The sequence below is a fragment of the Salmo salar genome, chromosome ssa18 (genome assembly GCF_905237065.1).
Source record: "Salmo salar chromosome ssa18, Ssal_v3.1, whole genome shotgun sequence".
NCBI classification, from domain to species: domain Eukaryota; kingdom Metazoa; phylum Chordata; class Actinopteri; order Salmoniformes; family Salmonidae; genus Salmo; species Salmo salar.
In genome coordinates this window covers 15,105,729-15,129,440 of record NC_059459.1, presented here as the reverse complement: position 1 = coordinate 15,129,440, position 23,712 = coordinate 15,105,729, and the positions used below count along the sequence as shown (strand labels likewise).

The window sequence follows — 23,712 nt, the reverse complement described above, 5'->3', positions numbered from 1 at the left end:
CATGGCGCATTTCGTGACAAAAGATTTCTAAACCGCTGTTTAAAATCAATTTTTATGCCATTTTTCTCATAAAAAAGCGATAATATTCCGACCGGGAATCTGCGTTTAGGTAAACAGACGAAAGAAAACAAAGCATGGGGTCGACTCGGGCACGCGCCTAAGTCTCACAGTACTGTAACCAGCCACTATCCAAACGCGCTACTTTTTTTCAGCCAGAGCCTGCAAAGCCATGATTCAGCTTTTTGCTGCCTTCTGAGAGCCCATGGGAGCCGTAGGAAGTGTCACGTAACAGCAGAGATCCTCTGTAATGGATAGAGATAATCAAGAAGGGCAAGAAATTGTCAGACAGGGCACTTCCTGCATGGAATCTTCTCAGGTTTTGGCCTGCCAAATGAGTTCTGTAGGGATGGTATTCAGAAGATAGCCCTATTTTGTAAAAGACCAAGTGCATATTATGGCAAGAACAGCTCAAATAAGCAAAGAGAAATGACAATCCATCATTACTTTAAGACATGAAGGTCAGTCAATACGGAACATTTCAAGAACTTTGAAAGTTTCTTCAAGTGCATTTGCAAAAACCATCAAGCGCTATGATGAAACTGGCTCTCATGAGGACCACCACAGGAATGGAAGTCCCAGAGTTACCTCTGCTGCAGAGGATACATTCATTAGAGTTACCAGCCTCAGAAATTGCAGCCCAAATAAATGCTTCACAGAGTTCAAGTTACAGACACATCTCAACATCAGCTGTTCAGAGGAGAGGAATTGCTGCAAAGAAACCACTAATAAAGGATACCAATAAGAAGAAGAGACTTGCTTGGGCCAAGAAACACGAGCAATGGACATTAGACTGGTGGAAATGTGTCCTTTGGTCTGGAGTCCAAATTGGAGATTTTTGGTTCCAACCTCCGTGTCTTTGTGAGACGCGGTGTGGGTGAACGGATGATCTCCTCATGTGTATTTCCCACCGTAAGGCATGGAGGAGGAGGTGTTATGGTGTGGGGGTGCTTTACTGGTGACACTGTCTGTGATTTCTTTAGAATTCAAGGCACACTTAATAAGCATGGCTACCACAGCATTCTGCAGCGATACGCCATCCCATCTGGTTTTGGCTTAGTGGGACTATCATTTGTTTTTCATCAGGACAATGACCCATCACACCACCTAGCTGTGTAAGGGCTAGAAGGAGAGTGATGGAGTGCCACATCAGATGACCTGGCCTCCACAATTCCCCGAACTGAACCAAATTGAGATGGTTTGGGATGAATCGTACAGCAGAGTGAAGGAAAAGCAGCCAACATGTGGTCAGCATATGTGGGAAATATTTCAAGACTGTTGGAAAAGCATTCCAAGTGAAGCTGGTTGAGAGAATGCCAAGAGTGTGCAAAGCTGTCATCAAGGCAGTTTGAAGAATCTCAAATATAAAATATATTTTGATTTGTTTAACACTATTTTGGTTACTACATGATTCCATATCTGTTATTTCATGGTTTTGAAGTCTTCACTATTATTCTACAATGTAGAAAATAGTAAAAAATTAAGAAAAACCCTTGAATGAGTAGGTGTTCTAAAAGTTTTGATCGGTAGTGTATACATATTTGGTCTTTAATATCACTTGCACTTCTCGAGGCCATAACAAAGGCTTCCGAACTTGTAGTGGCTTCAGTGAAAAACAGACCAAGGACATAGCAAATACTCAACCATTAAAGGTTTGAGGCTTGTTGCAACTCCAATATGTCCCTATACACATTTAATTGTTGTGACACTATTACCACATATCAGTTCAATTGGTACAGCATTGTCACTCACGGGTGCAACAAATGTAGCCTCTTACAAGGCACTCCACAAAATATGCTAATGAACCAGAAACAACAATATCATTCACCCACTAGTGCTAAAAAGTTTTTGGACACTCCAAAAATACAGTATGGTACTGTATTCTGTGGGGTGGAATTACAGCACCATTCTAAATACAGTACTTCTTTAGAGTAATGTATTTTTAAACCAAAGTTTAATTTATCATTTACCAGTTATACTTAAAATCACCAAGAATGCATTGCGATTTACGGCTATTTACTGTAAATAATGAATATTATTGCTGTTTTATTATATAATTCTGCAAAAACAACAAGATATTTTTTACAGTGTACCTATTAGCTGCTAAAAATATTCCACTTCACTGCCGTTTCAAGAAGATATTTACTAAAATAGTCTGAGCTTCAGGCGTCTCACCCAACAGCATGAGGTTGGTGCCTGAAACTGAACATTTTAATCTACAGTATGCACAAGTTATTATTGTAAAGAAATACAGTATGTTAGAGTAATTTTACAGGAGGCTTCCAACTACAGTTTATAACAGTATTTTTCAGCATTTTGCCCATAATGCAGTGCCATCTACAGCATTTATTATGTGAAAGACATTGAAGGTATTTTACTGTTCATTCTACAGTGTTTTACTGTTTACAGAAAAGTCTTAGAGTGCAGTGCTTCTCAAACCTCTTCTCAAGGACCCCCAGATGTTTCACAATTTTGTTGTAGCCCTGAACTAACTCATCTGATTCACTAATCAAGGGCTTGATTATTAGATCAGGTGTGGTAGCTCTGGAATAGATCTCCTAAGGCACCTCCTACCTTCTATGGTTTTGTGATATGTGTACACCATTTTAGTCTAATGACCAGATCAGAATGAAGATGTAGACTTGACTTAGACCAGGGGTCTTTAAAAAAAAATGTGCCCAGGGACCCCTTCCCAGGAAAACCTGTGACCCAGGGACCCCCATCATATGTTGGCGAAAAATATGTATTTTCACGTCATGTCTTATCATTAGGTGAATTAAGAAATAATCAACATTTATAAATTAATAGATTTGGTTGATTGTTTTTCATTATTTTGACCTTCCAACATGACATGGAAACAATGTTGATTCAACCAGTCTGTTCCCAGTGGGTTAACTGTGATTACTATGCTTGTTCCCAATCCCATTTTGCAGGCACCTGATCATGAACTTGTTTTCCTACTGACTCATCACTTAGACACTAATATGATGCATCACAGGTGTTTCCCAACAAGTAAACAATGGAATCAGGCCATTGCCTTAATATCAGTCAAGGTGGCTGTGTCATTGGAAGAGGAAGTGTACACTCTAACTTAAGCCTATTAACTAGAAAGGTAACTTCAAACACATTTTTGCTACTACAAGATTCCATATGTGTTATTTCATAGTTTTGATGTCTTCATTATTTTCTCTTCACTATTATTCTACAATGTAGAAAATAGTAAAAAAATAAAGAAAAACCGTTGAATGAGTAGGTGTTCTAAAATTTTTGCCCGGTAGTGTATTTTGGTAGGTTTCAAGTAAAAAGAAAGCTTTATTGACCCTCGTGAAAATTTGTTTAATTTTCTTGAGCCCAATGCTGCTAATTTTGCCTGCCAACAGCACACAAGGAAAGTCAGAGAGAAAAAAAGTTGAAGAAAAATCGTAAACGCTCCAACATTTTGAATTAAAAAGCAATAATAGCGTGAGCCTGCTATTTGTCGCCAGTCAAATCAGATGTTTTGTGTTGATGTTTGCTCAAGGAAGATGAGGGGGCTGTGACTTTGTAATCGTGACCTCTGAAGCGCCGCGGATAGCCTTCCTGCGAGCCTGCCTGAGTATGTAATTTCATACATTCACTCTCATCAATAGTAGATTATTATCAAAGACTATGATTCTGTGTTATGAATTGTTGATTGCATTTTTAAAAGATGCACTTTAAAGGGCATCATTAGAAAATGGAATTGCTGCATTCTGCACTCACTAGGATGTCATTAATACATGCCTCTTTTATAGCTCTGCTTTTCTTTTCTCCTCACACTTTCCGTCTGAAGTCACATCAACAAATGTGCGTCATTTTCATCCATCGTCTTGCTTTAGGCTTCATTATTCTTTACTTAGTAGTAGTAGTATGCCTAAATTGGCACATAGGATGTCTTGATGATAGAACCAAAAAATGTGAATGTTTCATACTGACAGTTCAATATGGACGGCTTAGGCTGAACTGATCAAATTTGGAATTTGTACAGAAAAGGGATACAAAGTCCAGCATGCCATAGGAATGAGGGATGTACTGTAAATGGATGCATTTCATAAAATACTGTGATTGTGTCTAAAAGCAGACATACATTGTCGTCAGGCCTTTCCCCTGGCTCTTTGTAATGCGATGGCTGATTATTGCTTGTGCATCCTTCCTCGATGCCACTTACAGGCACAGTGTGATTGACGGGACGATGAATGAGGAAATCGGACCAACATTTTATCTGACATATCTTGCGCCACATTTCCTATTATCTGTGCATGGCACTTTACTATAATACAACTATAATAGTTTGACTGTAATTGCAGCAGGTTGATGTTTATTTGGATAAGTCTGTCCTGGAGGCAGAAGTGAGTGATTTCCGCTAGATGGGCCAGCTGCAAAATCAAAATTGGCTATATTGTAGAAATGAATGGAAACAAACTGCATTTTTGGTGTTAAAGGGGCAATCTGCAGCTTGAACAATAACGAACCCCACCAGTAATTTGGTAAACAGCTGAGGGATGCGGCTGGAGAAATGTAACTAAACTCATGGACAGAGCTATGGATACAGGGATTGACCATCCAATTATAGTTTGAACCATGTTTTGAGGCTATACATAGTTTTTTTAACATTTACATTGTTTACAAACAAAGGAGTAAAAATAGCCTATATTTGGGTTTCTAATGGGGTACAGCTAAGCTCAATGTGTGTGTGTGTGTGTGTGTATATAAATATATATATATATAATTTTCCATCCTCATGATGCCATCTATTTTGTAAAGTGCACCTTACAAAATAGATGGCATCATGAGGATGGAAAATGATATGGATATATTGAAACAACATCTCAAGACATCAGTCAGGAAGTTATAGCTTGGTCGCAAATTGGTCTTCCAAATGGACAATGACCCCAAGCATACTTCCAAAGTTGTGGCTTAAGGACAACAAAGTCAAGGTATTGGAGTGGCCATCACAAAGCCCTGACCTCATCCTATAGAACATTTGTGGTCAGAACTGAAAAAGCATGTGCGAGCAAGGAGGCCAAGAAACCAGATTCCGTTACACCAGCTCTGTCAGGAGGAATGGACCAATATTCACCCAACTTATTGTGGGAAGCTTGTGGAAGGCTACCCGTAACGTTTGACCCAAGTTAAACAGTTTAAAGGCAATGCTACCAAATACTAATTGAGTGTATGTAAACTTCTGACCCACTGGGAATGTGATGAAAGAAAGAAATCATTCTCTACTATTATTCTGACATTTCACATTCTTAAAATAAAGTGGTGATCCTAACTGACATAAGACAGGGAATGTTTACTAGGATTAAATGTCAGGATTTGTGAAAAACTGAGTTTAAATGTATTTGGCTAAGGTGTATGTAAACTTCTGACGTCAACTGTATGTGTGTGTGTGTGTGTGTGTATGTATATATATATATATATATATATATATATATATATATATATATATATATACTTTAAAATACTAATATATATTTATATAATTTAAAATACTAAAATTGGAAGAAGCAACTGCAGATTGCCCCTTTAATTTAAGGTTAGGGTTAGGCATCAGGGTTAGCAGTGTGGTTGAGGTTAGGGTTAAGGTTAGGTTTAAAATCAGATTTCATGACTTTGTGGTTGTGCCAGCTAGTAACCACTCTGCAGATCTGTCTCCAGAACAAGATTCATGAAAGCGCTAACCTGCATAATTGCATGCTAATGACAAAAGAGGAAAAAGGCCAATTATAGTAAATCCAATGCACCACGTTCTCTCTATGTGAAAGCTCTGAAAGAGTTCAGTCAGCCTTTTTTGCATCTGTTTTTCATAAGGTCATAAGGTGATCCATTTCTCTCCCTCTCGCTCTCTTTCTTCCTCCAGTTGAACCGGCAGAACTGCTCCTTGAAGAGGAAGAGTATGTTGTACCTGGCCCACCTGGGGCCAGAGACCATTGCTGAGATCGGTCTGGAGGATGAAGAAGAGGAGGAGAGTGGGGACACCCAGGTAGAAAAAGAGTGCTTCTCAGCCCACTGCCAGAGCACCATCACAGGTACTAGATGTCACCCTGCTGTCCCCTTTCCCACATATCCACAGCAGCTGTTCCAAATAGTGTCCATACCACTTTGGCTCGTACACTGATATTACACACAGATTTCAGATCTATCACAGGTTGTCTTAGATGGAATTCCTGATGAATTTATTTATTTCACCAGGTAAGTTGACTGAGAACACATTCTCATTTACAGCAACAACCTGAAGAATAGTTACAGGGGCAAGGAATGAATGAGCTAATTGTAAACTGGGGAGTATTAGGTGACCATGATGGTTTGAGGGCCAGATTGGGAATTTAGCCAGGACACCAGGGTTAACACCCCTACTCTTACAATAAGTGCCATGGGATCTTTAATGACCTCAGAGAGTCAGGACACCCATCACAGGGCAGTGTCCCAATCACTGCCCTGGGGAATTGGGATATTATTTTAGACCGGAGGAAAGAGTGCCTCCAACACCACTTCCAGCAGCATCTGGTCTCCCATCCAGGGACTGACCAGGACCAACCCTGCTTAGTTTCAGAAGCAAGCCAGCAGTGGTATGCAGGGTGGTATGCTGCTGGATAAATGAATGGAAGAGATCTCTTATGTTGTTACTTATTTGACCGATAGACCTGGCCCTATTGGAATTCTTTACGCTCTCGTACATACAACATGATTGATCATTGATTGCAAGATTGAGTGTACTTCTTTTAAATTTTCATGGGCCAGAGCTGAAGATAAAATTGGAGTTGACACTGGAGGAGAAAAAGCAAGCCACCATTGATCATGAGGCTACAAGAGAGGAGCTAAGGGACATCAGAGAAGAAGTAAGTCTGAATATAGATTTGGGAGTTGTTTAAAAATACTTTTTGTTGCTATTAGTTCCAAAGAAAAGCTGCACACTACTCTTGCTTCTATCACTTATTTAAGCTTACGTGTCAGCCTCTTGGCCTTTTGTCAGAGCTTTTTTTTGTTGCTATTTTTCTCAAAATCCGAAAATCTGTGTTGATCCTCTCAGTGAAACAGATGAATCATGTGCAATGTCCTTATTATGTTATCATAGTGTAGGCCTATGCACATTCATACAATTAGGACAAAGAGTACATTGAAACCTAGAATGATTTCCATCTACAGTATTCTAACAGTAGTGTCGCAATTCAGTTATTTGAGAAATCAATTAACAGCACAATCAAATCAACTCTCTTCTGTCTTGTTCTCTTCCTCTCTTCACTGTAGTTGCTGAAAGAAAAACATGATAATATGGTTTTGATTGCTGAGACAGTCCGACAAAAGAAGCTCTTGGCGAAATACAACAGAGGTCAGAGTCTTCTCCACTGCAATATTTTGACTCCAAAGAGACTAGTGTAACATCCGTGTCCACCTTGCAAGGCAATTAAGGTGTCCTAGTCTCTGTGGCTTTTTGTGCAGCGTAACCTTGAGTGGGGTTACATTTGACAGAAATAAAAGTCAAGTGAAGCCTGTACCCCCTCACTATGCCGTGAATGCTGGGTGATCCTTAGTGACTGGAGGCATATTTCTTACAGAAAATGATCAAAAAACAAAATCACTATTAATTTGGTCCTGGTTGAATGGCTTGCTTTTCAGGGAGCATGTTGGTTGTGAAAAGTGAATTCCCCCTCCCCCTTGAGTTTCAAGGTTTTCCATAACGTTTTATACTGCCTGCTAATTACAGTGAGGGAAAAAAGTATTTGAGGGGTAAAATAGTTATTTCCCTCATTAAAATGCAAATCAATTTATAACATTTTTTACATGTGTTTTTCTGGATTTTTTTGTTGTTATTCTGTCTCTCACTGTTCAAATAAACCTACCATTAAAATTATAGACTGATCATTTCTTTGTCAGTGGGCAAACGTACAAAATCAGCAGGGGATCAAATACTTTTTTCCCTCACTGTACAGAATGTAAAAGTTTTCATTTATATTTTAGGTTACCAGTTTGCAGATTAAGGTTAGGGATTAAGACTAAAGTTAGGGTTGGGATTAAGGTTAAGGTCAGTGTTAAGATTAGGGCCAGCTGACCAGATAAAAGGGATATAGGGAAATATGCAAGAAAGCTTGAACTACACATGAAATATGCAGGTGAAACAGGTGCGCTGTAAGCAGATTTATTTGCGCCGTTTTACATGTTCTGATTAGATATTTAATGCTTCCAGTGTCGCTGTTTGCCGTGGAGGAGTACGAGGCCCTGCAGGAAAACCTGGATCTGGAGAAGGAGCTGAGGGCAGAGGCAGAGAAATTTGCACGAGAGGTGAGCTCTCTCGAGGCACCCATAATAGGCTTAGCAGCTTTGGATGGGTATTTCTGTCAGCTCAACATGTCTCCTTCCCACTGGGCACAGACGTCAATTCAACTTCTATTCCACGTTGGTTCAGTGTAATTTCATTGAAGTTACGTGGAAACAATGTTGATTCAACAGTGTGGTCCCAGTGGGTTAACTGTGATTAATATGCTTGTTCCCAATCCCATTTTGCAGGCACCTGATCATGAACTTGTTTTCCTACTGACTCATCACTTAGACACTAATATGATGCATCATTGGTGTTTCCCAACAAGTAAACAATGGAATCAGGCCATTGCCTTAATATCTGACAAGGTGGCTGTGTTAATCTGCTAAAGGGTTGTTTCCGACTTAGGAAATTTACGCCTTTCCTACTCACTACTCTGTAGTCGGTATTTAGACTTACCTTACACAGGTGCATAATGGGCTTTGCAGGCATGGTTCCCTTGCGTGCGCTGAATACATTTAATTAAACCGCTGAATACCCTCCCAGTTGCTGCCCAACAGATTTTCTTGTGGAGTTTTCATTCAATAGGATTTTCAATACATTTATCTTAAGACATCCGTTTAAATATGGTGTACCTTTAATTAGAATTTTGTAGACAGACTACATAGAGAGAACGGGTTCAGAATATAGGGATCAATGAAAGAAAGCCATCTAAATATATGCATTTCAGCCCCAACTGGTAGATTTTTAAATTATTTAGGCAAATTTGGGGGTTAGGAAAGTATGTATGAATCATTCTTTTTTTAAAGTTTGGAGAGCCTTTATGCATGGAATATATTGATGATTTAAAAATACAGTGGTTTGATTCATCCAGAAAGTTGTCATGTAAATGTACAATAAGGTTGAACAATAGTCCTATAAATCACCCCTAATCCTCACTAATCATGGAACAGTGATGACAACGGTCCAGTCGTGGTGAACTGTGCTCCAGGTTTAAACTGCTACGTATGGTCTGAGTCCCATAACGATTCAAATAGGCTACATGTCCCAAATGATTGCACAACATTACCCTAATATGATCCACTAATGCAAACGACCCTCAGGGACAACTATACAGGCGTAACAGAGGAAAGCGGGGACAACTACACAGACGTGACAGATGAAAGCAGGGACAACTACACAGACGTGACAGAGGAAAGCAGGGACAACTACACAGACGTGACAGAGGAAAGCAGGGACAACTACACAGACGTGACAGAGGAAAGCAGGGACAACTACACAGGCGTGACAGAGGAAAGCGGGGACAACTACACAGACGTGACAGAGGAAAGCAGGGACAACTACACAGACGTGACAGAGGAAAGCAGGGACAACTACACAGACGTGACAGAGGAAAGCAGGGACAACTACACAGACGTGACAGAGGAAAGCAGGGACAACTACACAGACGTGACAGAGGAAAGCAGGGACAACTACACAGACGTGACAGAGGAAAGCAGGGACAACTACACAGGCGTGACAGAGGAAAGCAGGGACAACTACACAAACGTGACAGAGAAAAGATAGGTATACGAAATGGAATGGACTGATGCAAAATGTAAGCTACAAATTGAAGAACACTAACACTAAAGTGACAGTTATAATTATGTGGGTATAACTTACGGTGGCTCCCGATAGTGGCTAATATTTAATATGATACAAATTGTAAAATATAACTGAGACAGGGCCGGGCATATAATTAAAACATTCTAAAGCACATACAGTACATCAACTCCGCAGGTATAGCCCTACAGTACCCTCAAAAGTTTACCCACAAATTATGAGGGCACACAATTATTTCAGCAAGTTAGGAGGGCACACAATTACAATTCTGAATAGCCTACTTCACTGTGGAAAATGGGGCGCGATACATGTCATATGATATGATTTTCAGTTTGCTTCCATATGACTGGTTTCAGATCATCTCCAGGGATTATAAGGAAAGGTAATCTAAAACAATTGCTGTGTGTATTTACAATCCCTTCTCCGAACTGATTACTCATTTACCTAGCTCTTATTAATAGCTTATCAATTTATAAATTACAGTGCATGGAGAATGCTGTTATTTCCATCATGAAAAGAAAGTAGAGGTTTGCGAGACCTTATTCTTGTTTTCCTCGCACGTAAAGTTGGTGGAATTATGATGGAATTAAGCCAAACTCAGAATAAGACGTATCTGTAGACACACCTCAGCCTCAGCTTCATTTATTCCATCTCCACCCCAAACCAATAGCGGTTGAATAGCATGCTATTCTCATGCTTAAATTCAAGGTCAGAATACGCATAGAGAGAAAAGTGCATAAAAAGGGAATTACGTTCCATTTACGCTCGCTTAACTCGGGTCAGAATCGTTCCCCATATGAATTATGAATTTGAGCTGTAACATTGGACACCAGTATCCAATGGTATACTGTTTTGAGAATATGTGATGCCGCTGTGTTTAAGATGTGGCATGAATATCTTAGAAGTGCCACATGATTGTATGACATGTATGTTCTATATGGTGTCCAGATTAGTACTCTTCCCCCTTGCAATCTAATCAGTATTCAGGAACACTCTATTCATTATGTGTTATCACCAGAGATCATTTTTGAGAACATATGTAGCTAAATGAATCACCACCCTATGCATGCTGCATAATGAGACCTCAATATACCCCCTCTCTGCAAACACACATTTTGAATAGCCTCACTGGTTTCTATACATGCTCAGGTGCTTTTATCGGTATACTCAAATATTTGTTTATTACACTAAAACCACAGGTATGGTTAATTTACTGCTAAAACAAATGTCACATGCAGTAATGTATCAACACTGTTAACACTTATTGACAGCTTCTGTCCCTTGTGTAAATCCTCCCATGCAGATGCTGGTTGAGCAGAAGAAGCTGAACAGACAGAGTCAGATTCTCCTAAAGAGCTCATCACCCAGTGAGGCCCTGCAGGCAGCCCTCACTGATGTCACCAGGCTCACCCAGGCCCTGGAGAGCCAGAGGCTGGAGCACCAACAACAGGTCACACATCAACATTAACACCACATCACCAACAACACAACGCTTCTTTAGTGTGATGAAAATTGGGTCTAGAATCTAATGTCAGCCAAGATATTTTTTCCCTCATAGTCAAATATTGCATTTTTTTTAAATGACAAAATATGACCTCATCTGAAAAAGATCTACTCCAGTTTTGCACGTGGAACAAATATGAATGTGTATCTGAAAAAGACTGAAAGTCAATTAGCTCATCAATTAAACTGTGAGATGTCCTTTTGAATGACAATTGTCACATGGAGCACTTAGGGCAGCGACTTTCTGTGTCCATACTGATAAGGAGTATCAGAGACACCATTCACTCTCAGCAGGATTTGGATGGGTGAAAACAATTAGGAAAGAGTGGGATCACTGATCTCTCCTGGTCTAGGGCGGAGGTGAGCCATACCCTCCATTTAAAGAACAATTAACACATTATTTGAGGAGCAGAGAATTTTTTTGGGACTGGCACCTATCCAAAGCTACTTATCAGCAATTATCACCACAGGAGCTGTTTTGTGGTGCAGGCTCTGAGCAGCTTACGTTTTGTTCCGTTGTTTTGTGTCCGTGTGCGTGTGTGTGTTTTAAAGCAGCACCACTTATCACTATTTTTGCCTCAACCTTTTTATGTCTGTAGTGAAGAACCACTGTTTGCCTTGTAAAATCATACTCTTTATTTCCTAACGTTCACTTCAAATTTAGTAAGAATGTCCCCGGTACACAGCATATCTTGTAGGATTGTGAGTGAATGGGTAATGTTTGGTGGTAACAGATGAAGGGGATTGAGGAGCAGCTCAGGGGTTCAGAGCTACATAAGGAGGTGCTGGCGTTACAACGTAAGCTAGAGCTCCTGGCAGAGGAGAAGAGGGAGCACGAGGAGAGATGTTCCAAGGCTAAGGTGGAGGCCAAGGATCTCAAGTTTACTGGTGAGTGGAACAGCAGAATTGGAGGACTGCCCACAGTAGCTGCACTTCCCAGCAGGGAATGAGTGGGCTTTGTCAAAAGGTTGATGTTATTCTCATGGTTTTACAATGGGATTTCTACATGTATTCAACTGAAGCCAACCTTGGGTTTTAACTATAGAGAAATGCACAGAACCCCATTCATTTGTTAGCAAAAGCAATGGACTGCAAAGAAACATTTTCATTAGAGCACTTTATAATGCATTTGTAGGTTAATCATCTCAACCTGCAGTTCTCTAACCATTTTCTGAGCCATTTCCATTCATTTCAAGTGTTTGTAATGTTGAGCCTTGGATGATGATGTACATCAGAACATTCTTCAGTCATTAACAAAAGAAATGGACTAAAAACAGTGTTTCATGGAGCAGTTCAGAATACATTTTTGGGTTAATATTCTCCATTTCCATTCAGTTCGTAATATAATGTATTTTACACCTCCCTTAATGAATGGATGCTGATGCTACTTGTCCATTTGTCCTATTGAGCAGTTGAGGAGCTGCAGAAGAAGCTCCAGGCCCTTTCTAACCCTCCGCCTGCTCCAGCCCCTCCACCTCCGCCCCCGCCACCCCCTCCTCCACCACCAGCCCCACTCACCAACCCTCTCGGGTGAGATATGAACAAATGGGAATCATTTACAATGTACGTTTTACATGAACTACATCTGCTTGAAGTAGTCATACTGGGGACCAGGCTTACTTCCTGGTCAGGTCACATGGTTAGGAAAAACTCCCTATAGGGCCCTATATATGGTCCAAGGTCAACTCACTCTTTTCTGTTTCTTTACAGTTCACTGCTATTGATGATTCGCAAAAAGAAAAATATCAGTAGGGATATTCCATTAGTTGTCCAAGATTCAGCAAAGGAGCCAGGTACAGTAAACAGAAAAATTCTAAAATCTATATTTTAAGAGCTTTAACAAAATGTTCTTATAACCTCTCTTTGGTATGTCGTCAGTTGTAGTGTTTAACTGCAAGCACTGTATGACCTTATACTATTTATTTTATTGTGCTGGCTCTGAACATTTGGACAGTAGTTCAAGGGTGTCGTCATACAGCTCCCCCTTTTCATGTAAACTACAGTGCATTCGGAAAGTATTCAGACCCCTTGATTTATTCCACATTTTGTTGCGTTACAGCCTTATTCTAAAATTGATTAAATCGCTTTTTTCCCTCATCAATCTACACACAATACCCCATAATGACAAAGCAAAAACAGTTATTTTGAATTTTTATTTTGCAAATCTGGAGGGGGAAAAAACTACTGAAATATTACATTTGCATAAGTATTCAGACCCTTTACTTAGTACTTTGTTGAAGCACCTTTGGCAGTGATTACAGCCTCGAGTCTTCTTAAGTATGACGCTACAAGCTTGGCACACCTTATTTGGAGAGTTTCTCCCATTCTTCTCTGCAGATCCTCTCAAGCTCTGTCAGGTTGGATGGGGAGTGTCGCTGCACAGCTATTTTCAGGTCTCTCCAGAGATGTTCGATCGGGTTCAAGTCCTCTGGCTGGGCTACTCAAGGACATTCAGAGACTTGTCCCAAAGCCACTCCTCCGTTGTCTTGGCTGTGTGCTTAGGGTCGTTGTTCTGTTGGAGGGTGAACCTTCGCCCCAGTCTGAGGTCCTGAGCACTCTGGAGCAGGTTTTCATCAAGGATCTCAATGTACTTTGCACCGTTCATCTTTCCCTCGATCCTGACTAGTCTCCCAGTCCCTGCCACTGAATATCATCCCCACAGCATGATGCTGCCACCACCATGCTTCACCGTAGGGGTGGTGCCAGGTTTCCTCCCGGCGTGACACTTGGCATTCAGGCCAAAGAGTTCAATATTTGTTTCATCATGAGAGTCCTTTAGGTGCCTTTTGGCAAACTCCAAGCGGGCTGTCATGTGCCTTTTACTGAGAAGTGGGAAGAGTCTTGATGGTTCCAAACTTCTTCCATTTAAGAATGATGGAGGCCACTGTGTTCTTGGGGACCTTCAATGCTGCAGACATTTTTTGATACCCTTCCCCAGATCTGTGCCTCGACACAATCCTGTCTCGGAGTTCTTTGGACAATTCCTTCGACCTCATGACTTTGTTTTTACTCTGACATGCACTGTCAACTGTGGGACCTTATAAACACAGGTGTGTGCCTTTCCAAATCATGTCCAATCAATTGAATTTACCACAGGTGGACTCCAATCAAGTTGTAGAAACATCTCAAGGATGATCAATGAAAACAGGACGCACCTGAGCTCAATTTTGAGTCTCATAGCAAAGGGTCTGAATACTTATGTAAGTAAGGTATTGCTGTTTTTTCTAACATGGCTCTTATTGATACAGTACCTAGACGTCCACATTCAGACTTTGTACAACCTGTCCCATCCACAATCTCATCTGTTTCTCAGTCCATCCTCATAGTTTGACTGTTTAGAGTTTCCACTCTCTCTTATTTCAGGTTTCACTCAGGTAGAATCACCTTCTCGCGGTCTAATCTTGAATTTTGTTGAAATACCATGTGCTCTGACCTTGGTTTTCTTGCAGTATCCATAATTGAAATTCAAATGTTTTATTGTTTTCTCATTTAAAACTGCATACAAGACATTTTTCTTTCACAAATGTTCCCCTCCTCGATGCAATGTGTAGAAATTCCTCAGTGGAATTGAATGGCAGCTCGACTTAATTGAGGGCCATAATTTAACCCAAAATTTAGGTTGCTCTCAAAGTAATTTCTATTTTCCAGAATCACTATGGGTCAGTTGGGTCACTTTTGTATGAGGAATGTAGACATTAATAATTGAGTAGTCGAAGGACACCAGTCTGTGCTTTATGAGCATTTATTGGGGATGCATTGGTCATTGACGGGCCATGTTAGTTAAAGGCCCAGTACAGTCAAAAAATAGATTTTTATGTGTATTATATATATTTCCACACTATGAGGTTGGAATAATATTGTGAATTTGTGAAAATTATGATAATGTCCTTTTAGTGTAAAAACTGTTTAAAAAGACCACCTGAAATTTCAGCCTGTTTTGATGGGATGGAGTTTTTGTGCCTGCCTGGCGACATTACCAGACAGTATAAGTTAATAGACCAATAACAAAGACAGTTTTAAACCTCTCTGCCGATAACAGCTAGTTTTCAGGTTACATATCCCTCCCATTAGGCTCGTCCAATTAGGCCCCTCACTCGGACCGCTCCCAGACAGTCCTAGCAAAATTCTTGCATGAGAAATTGCTCTTTGAAAGAAGCAATTTTTGTTTCCTTTTGACAATTTTTAATTGAAAACAGTCACGGTAAAGTACTTCATTGTTACCCAGAAATGATTTGATACTGAGATAAAAATGGCTGCATTGGACCTTTAATAAAGTTACGTTCTTCCATTTGCATGAACAAAAAACAAACCTTGAATAGTTAGTGGGTGATACATTTGTATGTATTTCTGAACATAAAAATATCCTTGTTTTGTTACCAGTCCTTCATTTTCTGTGATTTTCTGTTATTGGGCACTCACTACTGTATCTGGTTGCCCCTAGAGGTAGAAGAGAATGGCTTGAATACCGTCATCAATGATATTTTTCATTGGAATTAGAATGTTTGAATAAAAAAAAATATTTCTTTAATACTTTGAATATTTATTGGAATACTTTGGAGGACAACATTTTCATAACAATGTGAGTTGTGTGCCAGCTAACATTGGCTTTATTGTATAATCTTAATTGAAGGTTACAGGGTGATTAGGTTTACCCATTCAATTGTTGGGAGCATAGAGTGTGCAACGTTCTTACATTTCTTTCTACAAGCTGTTAAACGAAATATCTCCCAACTTTTGTCAGCTGCATATAACTTGTATTTTCTTGCAGAATTTGCTAAACTTTTCTTGTTGAACTGAATAAAAACATAATGGTTGTTGAAGGAGTACCAAAGCCATTTGTAAAGACCACTGTATGAACTGTTGCCCGTAATGTTTGCCCGCAATACTCACCGTATAGACAGCAATAGAGGAGGATGGAGGTAATGTTTTTTATTAAATCTCCAAGTAAAGTTGTACTCTAGTATGGATCAAAATCCAATAAATAACCCGTGTGCTCTTTGTGTGTTGACTCCTAGAGATGGACATCAGGCAACAAGCTGTGGATGAGATGATGCAGAGAATCAAAAGGGGGGTTAACCTCCGACCCGTTGGCCAGGCCCCCAACAAAACCAAGCCCGTCCAGGTACATGCAGAATATACCTCACAAAGGGTCACCAACATTGTACCACTTCAGCTCAGAGAAGCTGAGTTTCTACATAAATGCACTCTTTTTCCTTGTTATAGGTGAAATGGCTTTATGACCTGTGCAATCATGTTCATGAACCCGTGTCCTAAGAATAGTGTATGTGGTACTGAAGCGAGCTTGTTTTTGTACGTTGTAAGATTTCTAAGTCATGTCGACATGGAGCTCTGTACAGTATGTTTACCTTAGAGAAAAGCTGTGTTTCAACAGGAACACAGTGAAAGGCTTACTGACCTGTCGAAATCATGTTCACGGGCCTGTATGTTTCTTAGTAGCATAGCGTCTCTGACGGAAGAAAACCTTGTATCTCCATAATTGAAACTTCAGGAAATGTTAAAACTGCTCTATTTTACAAATAAGGTCCACACGACTATGTAAACTTCAGAAGCTATTTTGAACACATTGTCACATTCTAACAGGGATGACAGTGTGCTGCCGCATGCGCTTGTTTTTCTTATGAGATCTCTAAGACATGTCAACATGTAGCACTCTGCCCACAGTTCTCTCAAAATTGGAGACCATTAGGACCTATACTTTACCCAAATTATTTTATAATGCGTAAATTGTCTGTTTGCATGGGAAATTAAATAATTATACACTATGTGGACATCTTTTTATTTTTTGACCCTGTTTTAACCCGTATTCTGGTCTCTGTGGTATGAAGAGTGGTCTAGAAATACACTACAATGCTAACAGGTTCTGTAGGCTGAAACAGTGATTGGGATAAATGTGTCAAATATGTGCTGCTTATTTACCAAACCCATCTTCCCATCTGTCCTCATCCTCTTACCAGCGAGAAAGGGTACCCTCTAATTCTGCCATTCAGGAACTTAAAGGAATTCTGGTAATGGAACCTTTTAATAATAGCAGTAGTCCTTTTTGAGGTACTTTTCTTTTCCAAAATGTTGTTATTTGTTGTTGGTGATAAAACCATGATTTGTTAGACACTACAGTATACAAGCTACCAGAACAAACTATATTTTATAATACATAGCTACTTAAGTTGTTAGAGGTTATTCTCAAAAACATACCAGAATCTGTTTCCCTTTTTGTTCCAACTGTACAGGCCACTTTCAAAAGGCCCTCCCCCCACCTTAAAGTTGGATCTCCATCAACAAACACTGAGTCTGAGCTGGAGAGAGTTCTACAGAGACGACGGGGCGCATTCAAGACCTCACAGGAAAGTTGTGAGTTTTGTCTCCTTTAAAATATATACAACTAAAGAATGACAAGCCCATACTTACTCTGGAGGGGGTTTCAGTGGTCGTAAAGATGACAAACGATATTGTATCACTTTTTGTCAATTTAGACAAAGGCAGTCTTATGTCCTGCTAATAGTTTAAGTATGAATAGCTAAAGGATGGGATCATGGAGAGAGTCTTGTGTAACAAGGAATAGGTAAGATGCCATCCGTAGTAGAGTATCATAACGGAACATTTCTTGTTTTTGCTTTATTGTTAATATTAAATTAAACAAGTAATTTTACATTTAGGAGACTATATATATATGAGGCATGTTCAAATTAATTTCCAGTAATTAATGCAAATATACGGTTTGCAAATGATATCAATCATTTGCAAACACATGTTCTAATTATTTAATAATTATTTAGTGAAACAACATATTGCAAATCTCAAAATATGACATCTCATCTTCCACACAGCCCACCCATGTTTTGTAGTATGGACACCACTTCCTGCTTTGCTGAGGAGGTGGTTCCTGGTAGTTGATCTAGTTAAATGTTACATTATTTTACACTCCTCTGCAAACATACCTACAGAATAATATCAGTTCTCTGTCATTGCAGATCCTACCATCAGACAAATAGGTAAACATACTGTAGGCCTACAGTAGCAATTTCCAACTGTTGAATGTAGAAATATTGTGGATCTATATGTGATTGTGTTTGTGAAGGTTCGCCGTCGTCACCTCGTCCCTTCCCCAGCAGTGTTCTGGATGTCACCAGGGTGAGAGGGGACCAGCCTCAGACCAAGCAGAACTCCCAGGACTCTGTCCCGCTCTAGGCCCACTCAGCTGACCTGAGTCCTTGCCACTAGCACCCCAGGGCCCTGGGTAAGTGCGCCTCACAGAATGTCTCAACACCTGGAATCACTGCATGATTTACAATGAAGTTTAAGTCCCAAGACCCAACTGATCGAAAATGAGAAACCTACTTCTTTCTGTAAGATAAATCTCCTAGAGTAAGAACCAGTCTGGCCCTAGTTGTTTCTGATGATTACAGGAATAATTAGAGCAGCTCTTGAGATCCAGTGCACCATGGCTTCATGTTTTATTAAGCTGTGATGTTTTCACACTGCTGCTTGTTTTGTTTTGGGGAGGGAGTGCACTACTGTATGAAGGATTACCATGGGGCGATTGATTTAGGTGAAATGAAATACTTTGTTCCCACAACCGGAGGCTTTGTTAAAATTTCTTTAATGGTGAAGGTGAAGCCCACATTTTTGACACAGTCTTTGTTTGCACTGAGAGGATCCGTCAGCCGGCTTTTGTAGCCTTGAACATTTGCCAAAGCAAGTATGTCTTTAAATTGGTCTGTCTAGACCAGTATTAACCTTGTAGCCTCCCAGTGAGCAATTACAGGGCACTGTGGCAGATTTTGTTTCCACTACTCCCCTCGCTCGATACTCCCCCAGTCTTTCATGGACCAAGATAATTTTTTTTTGTGCAGGTGTTATTTGAAGGCATTATTGTAAAGATTTTTTGTAGCAGAATCTATTTCATGACTAAAGAATTTCAAGCATGTAAATGCACATATAGCATCGTAACTGGTAGTACTGGAGCTTTAGATTTTAGTCAAATGCTTGACATGTCAACTACAGGTTAAGCTGTTCTGCTAGGTGTTTGTTACGGAACAATTGGATTGGGATCAACTTGCTCTCAGAACGCCACAATGACCATCACGCTTAGTTGACCATGAGGATGGGCTTTTTTCACTCACCTGCACAAATTCGTTGGACTATTTCTGAAGTGAGGGGGGAATGTGAGAGCCAGAAACAGGAGTGTGACGTCCCGTAGCCATTGTGTGGGGCACTAATTGAGGATTTGGGTCTCATTTGTCACTAAGGCACAATTTCCACTTGGAGCACAGTTGAAAGAAAGGGTCAAATCCCCCAAGATTGTGGAGGAAATTCAATTTGAGTGACTTTTCTTTCTGCCATCTTGTTTACATGTATACTACTTACCCCCAAAAGCCTGTTTGAGGATAAAGTGTCTTATGTTAGATTTATCTTCCAGGCGCCTCAAGGGGCTCAGACTTCATCTTAAGACCTATTGGCTCTGCACATTCATTCATCAGCGGACTGCTGAAAAAATACAGACAGGGCTACAACGTTGTTGGAAGAGGAAGTTACTTTGTCATTTTATTTAACAGCAGAATTCCCCTCGACAATGGCCTTGCAGACAGAGGGATCAGTGGACAAGGGGACGTTGCTTGCACCAAGGACTCGGAAATGACTAATTGTGCAGACTGACATGTTTTTCTTATGGCCCTCCATTTTCTCATGTTGAAGGAAGAGGAGGTTAACTAAGACTAAACTTAGATAACGTCCAAGGAGATGAGAGTGTCATTGAGCATCACACATTGCTTGAGTAAGCCACTCTACGTGTTGGACAGACAGAAAGCGAGACAAAGAGAGAGAGAGAGAGAGAGAGGGAGAATACCTTAGTAATAATGGAAGTTATAGCAGGAAATGGTACCACCGGCTGGGATTCAAACACAGATAAACAACCTTCGCGCTGCGATCCTGATTCATAAATGTAAAATATTGCCTTGATTCCAACTGTGTTAACTGTCAAAATGCTAATAGAACTGGTACATCATTTGATTCAAACAGAAAATTAAGCATGCTTCAAGGGAGAAAACATTTTCATTGATTTGATGGCAGTTACTGCGGTTCCACCAAGTGCAGTGCGATGTCAGTAATCTGCGTTTCTTTGAATCCTGGCCTCAGTCTCTCCTCACCCTCTTTGAAATGATTGCACTTAAAAAAGTATGTCATTGTAGGTCTTCAGTATTTCGTACGGAATCTGATTCTAGAAGTCACAAACAGTATCACCGACTACGGCCAGCTGATGCTTGCTCTCCTTGGAGCTGTTGTTTTCAGCCCATGGACATCTCAACAGCTCAACGCTGAAACAGAGTCCATGACCTGGCCTTTCCCTGCTTCCTCTTTAGCGATCTGCCGTCTGACATTGATTGACAAGCAGTAAAGATTCTGTCAATCACGGCGACAATGTAATTATCCAGAGGCATGCAGTGTCCCTTTTTATTTTGGTGAGAGCCATCTTTACCGCTCTCTATTTCTGTCGCCATCAGCCAATACAATGCAACGTTTTGTTGTTTTTTTCCCCCCAGAGGGATTGGCAATTAGGAAGCCTCTTTTTAGTGTGTCTGGGAAACACTTAATTTAGCCTATTTTGTTAGTCATTCCGTTTATTTTCCAAACAGAGTAATTGCCTGGTGGGGAACCATGGCTGCTCAGGGCCAATTCACACGGCTGCTTTCTCTCTGCCCGCTACGTCTGGCGATCCACACTCATTGATTAGAGGATGTCTGTAGATCCAGTGAACTCCCTAGCTCTCTCTCTCTTTCTCTTCTTCCTTGGCTTGTTTGGATGTTAAGTAGATGGCTATATGAACACAGAATATTCTCTCATCTTTATCAACAATGTTGTATTATATACCATAGTAGTTGAGGCAATGCCGAGCTAAGCACTTTAAAACCAAGTGAAATCCAGTCTATTATGATGCTTACAATCTTTAGTAAGTTGATATTCCAATTAAAATGCGAGTTTACTCATGCTAAAATGTTGTAACGACGCAGGTATTCTTGATAACAGGAGTAATTGTGCTTTAGCCATGTTCAGCTTTTACTCAGATAGAATGATATGCCTACGTAAGCTACGATAAAGATAAGCCAAGTTAAATAAGTATGGAAAAACTATCCTTAAATCATAAATCAAGTAAATTGATAGGTTAAATACAGTAATTAATGGATAAATCAATGTTGCATTTTCAGTTGAAAAGAGCATGAATGAAGAACTCCTTTGACAGGCCCATTGAGGCAGGCCGTAAGTGCTCCAACACAGCTGTGTGGTGGCTCTCCCTGTCTGTTGGTGCACAAAGCACCACTGAACCGTCTACTTCCCACTGGAACAACTGCCCCCTCTGTTACACTGACGCAGGGCATGCCGCGACTGTTTAGACCGCTGGTTTTGTCTTTAAAAAGGGCTACATAATCATTTCCTCTAGGAACTGTGTTTTGGAGCCGGATGAGGATATGACAAATTATGAAGGGGCCCTTTCTCAGTGTGTTGGCTTTAATCGGTGGTCAGCATTGATTCGCTGTATGCTTTAGCCTTCTTTTGTGTCGGCTCTTTCAGATCCATCTGTCATCCTGTCAACATTGCTTAAAAATAGGACGTTTCCTAAACAATAACTTATATCAGCACTAACATGTTACACGAAGATATTGATTAATAATCAGTTCCACTAATTGAGTAATAGGGAGTGCCACTAATATCAAATATTTTTCTGTCTGTATCAAACTATTCCAGTACTTTGGTGGATTTCTAATCAAGGTCGATTTAAAATTGCTTTACACGCAAATGCTTGTTAAGATGGATGAGTGTATAAATTGTTGGTCTTGCTCAGTGTTTCACATCTATGTTTCTTTTCATCTATTTCTCTTTAGACAACAGACCTGCACCTGTCAATGCTGCAGTCAGCTCTCTGGTGAAGGAAAGAAGACCTCAGAGTACAAAGCCTGCCTGCTGTCCCCACTGCACTACACAGGGTTGGGGAGTAATGAATTACATTTTGCAGTAGGTTGGTGGTAGTTGAACTTATTCAAATCTAAGTAGTGTTTTCAGTAGTTAATCATTTTTTTGCCATGTAGCGGTGTAGCTAACTACTGGAACTACACCACTAATTTTTTCCAAAATGAAAAGATAATATGGGTGAAGTAGGCAATATTTTCCTTTCTTTTTCGGCATCAGACCTGCCTAATTCTCACTTGAAACACAGTTTTTGTGTTTAATAGGCTAAATTACACATTCAGATGTACATATGATACTTTTTCAAAAAGTCGTTTGGATGTAGTGAACTCCTTTTTCAAAGTAACTTCAGTTAATTCAACTATATTTTTCTTAAGGCTAGCTTTAGTTTAGCTTAAATTCTTTCAGTGTGAAGTAATTGGTAGCTTGGTAAACTATCTTCTCAGAGTAGCTTCCCCAACACTGGCATTATACCAATAATGGAAATGTAGTCATAAACCACATAAAAATAGTGGTTATTAAATGGACAGGTTTATTCAAAATAATCGTGACCACAGTGTCTTACGTAATCTTTTTTGTATGTGTGTGTATTTTTTATTCTTTGGAATTTGCAAATATATGTGTAAATATCATGTTCTGTTTATTCCAGAGTATGTGATGCCAAATTATTGTGATTCCTTTATGTGGTCATTTTGATCAATTCACTTTTGTTTCCAAGGAACAATACAGATCAACGCTGCATTTGGTTAGCGTGAAACCTTTTTGCACTAAGTGACGACTGAAAATTCATTCATTTTAATATGGGAAGAAATGTAATGGTGTATAATTTAAATAGATTGTATGAGCTATTCATTTTAAGACTTGTAATTACATTAGATTGACGTAAACATAAATAGAAAATGTCATTTTGGAATAAAAACACTATGGTATTCATTTAATCCTTGCCCTCAAGAATATTATGTAAATGACTGCTCCTCCGTTTCTCCAACAAAGAGCGAGGATGTGTCTTTTCTTAAATCTGCAGACAGAAAACAAGTGAAATAAGTTGAATGGACAACAAAGGCTTTAAAAAGGCCAAAGCGAAACTAGCCCCTGCATGACAGTCTATTGAACATGTTCTGTAGAGGTCTGTGCACATTGAACATGTCCCTCCTCGCTCCAGGCCCCTCTATTCTAGGTCTGTGATGATTTCTACTGCTGTGACAGCACTAAAAATATATATATTCCACATAGCCAGAGCCAAACGATATACAAGAGTCCTGTATATGCAATTGGTGCAGAAGTTAATTCTTTAT

The 23,712-nt window shown here is 39.9% G+C and overlaps 1 protein-coding gene across 2 annotated transcripts in view; it reads left to right on the top strand.

Annotated features, from left to right (window-relative positions):
- Positions 1-23,355, top strand: part of shtn1 (shootin 1) — a 43,932-nt gene extending 20,577 nt beyond the window's left edge. The window contains exons 5-18 of one of the 2 annotated variants that reach the window (XM_045700773.1): positions 3,578-3,652; positions 5,939-6,107; positions 6,820-6,917; positions 7,327-7,408; positions 8,264-8,358; positions 11,241-11,387; positions 12,175-12,328; positions 12,853-12,970; positions 13,151-13,233; positions 16,456-16,562; positions 17,416-17,466; positions 17,689-17,809; positions 18,537-18,695; positions 22,336-23,355. In XM_045700773.1, the coding sequence (XP_045556729.1) occupies positions 5,975-6,107; positions 6,820-6,917; positions 7,327-7,408; positions 8,264-8,358; positions 11,241-11,387; positions 12,175-12,328; positions 12,853-12,970; positions 13,151-13,233; positions 16,456-16,562; positions 17,416-17,466; positions 17,689-17,809; positions 18,537-18,646 (1,299 nt within the window). In that variant the 5' untranslated portion in view covers positions 3,578-3,652; positions 5,939-5,974 and the 3' untranslated portion in view covers positions 18,647-18,695; positions 22,336-23,355. The remainder of the gene's footprint in view (positions 1-3,577; positions 3,653-5,938; positions 6,108-6,819; positions 6,918-7,326; positions 7,409-8,263; positions 8,359-11,240; positions 11,388-12,174; positions 12,329-12,852; positions 12,971-13,150; positions 13,234-16,455; positions 16,563-17,415; positions 17,467-17,688; positions 17,810-18,536; positions 18,696-22,335) is intronic. The other variant, XM_014154473.2, reaches the window with a different exon arrangement.
- The last annotated feature ends 357 nt before the right edge of the window (positions 23,356-23,712 follow it).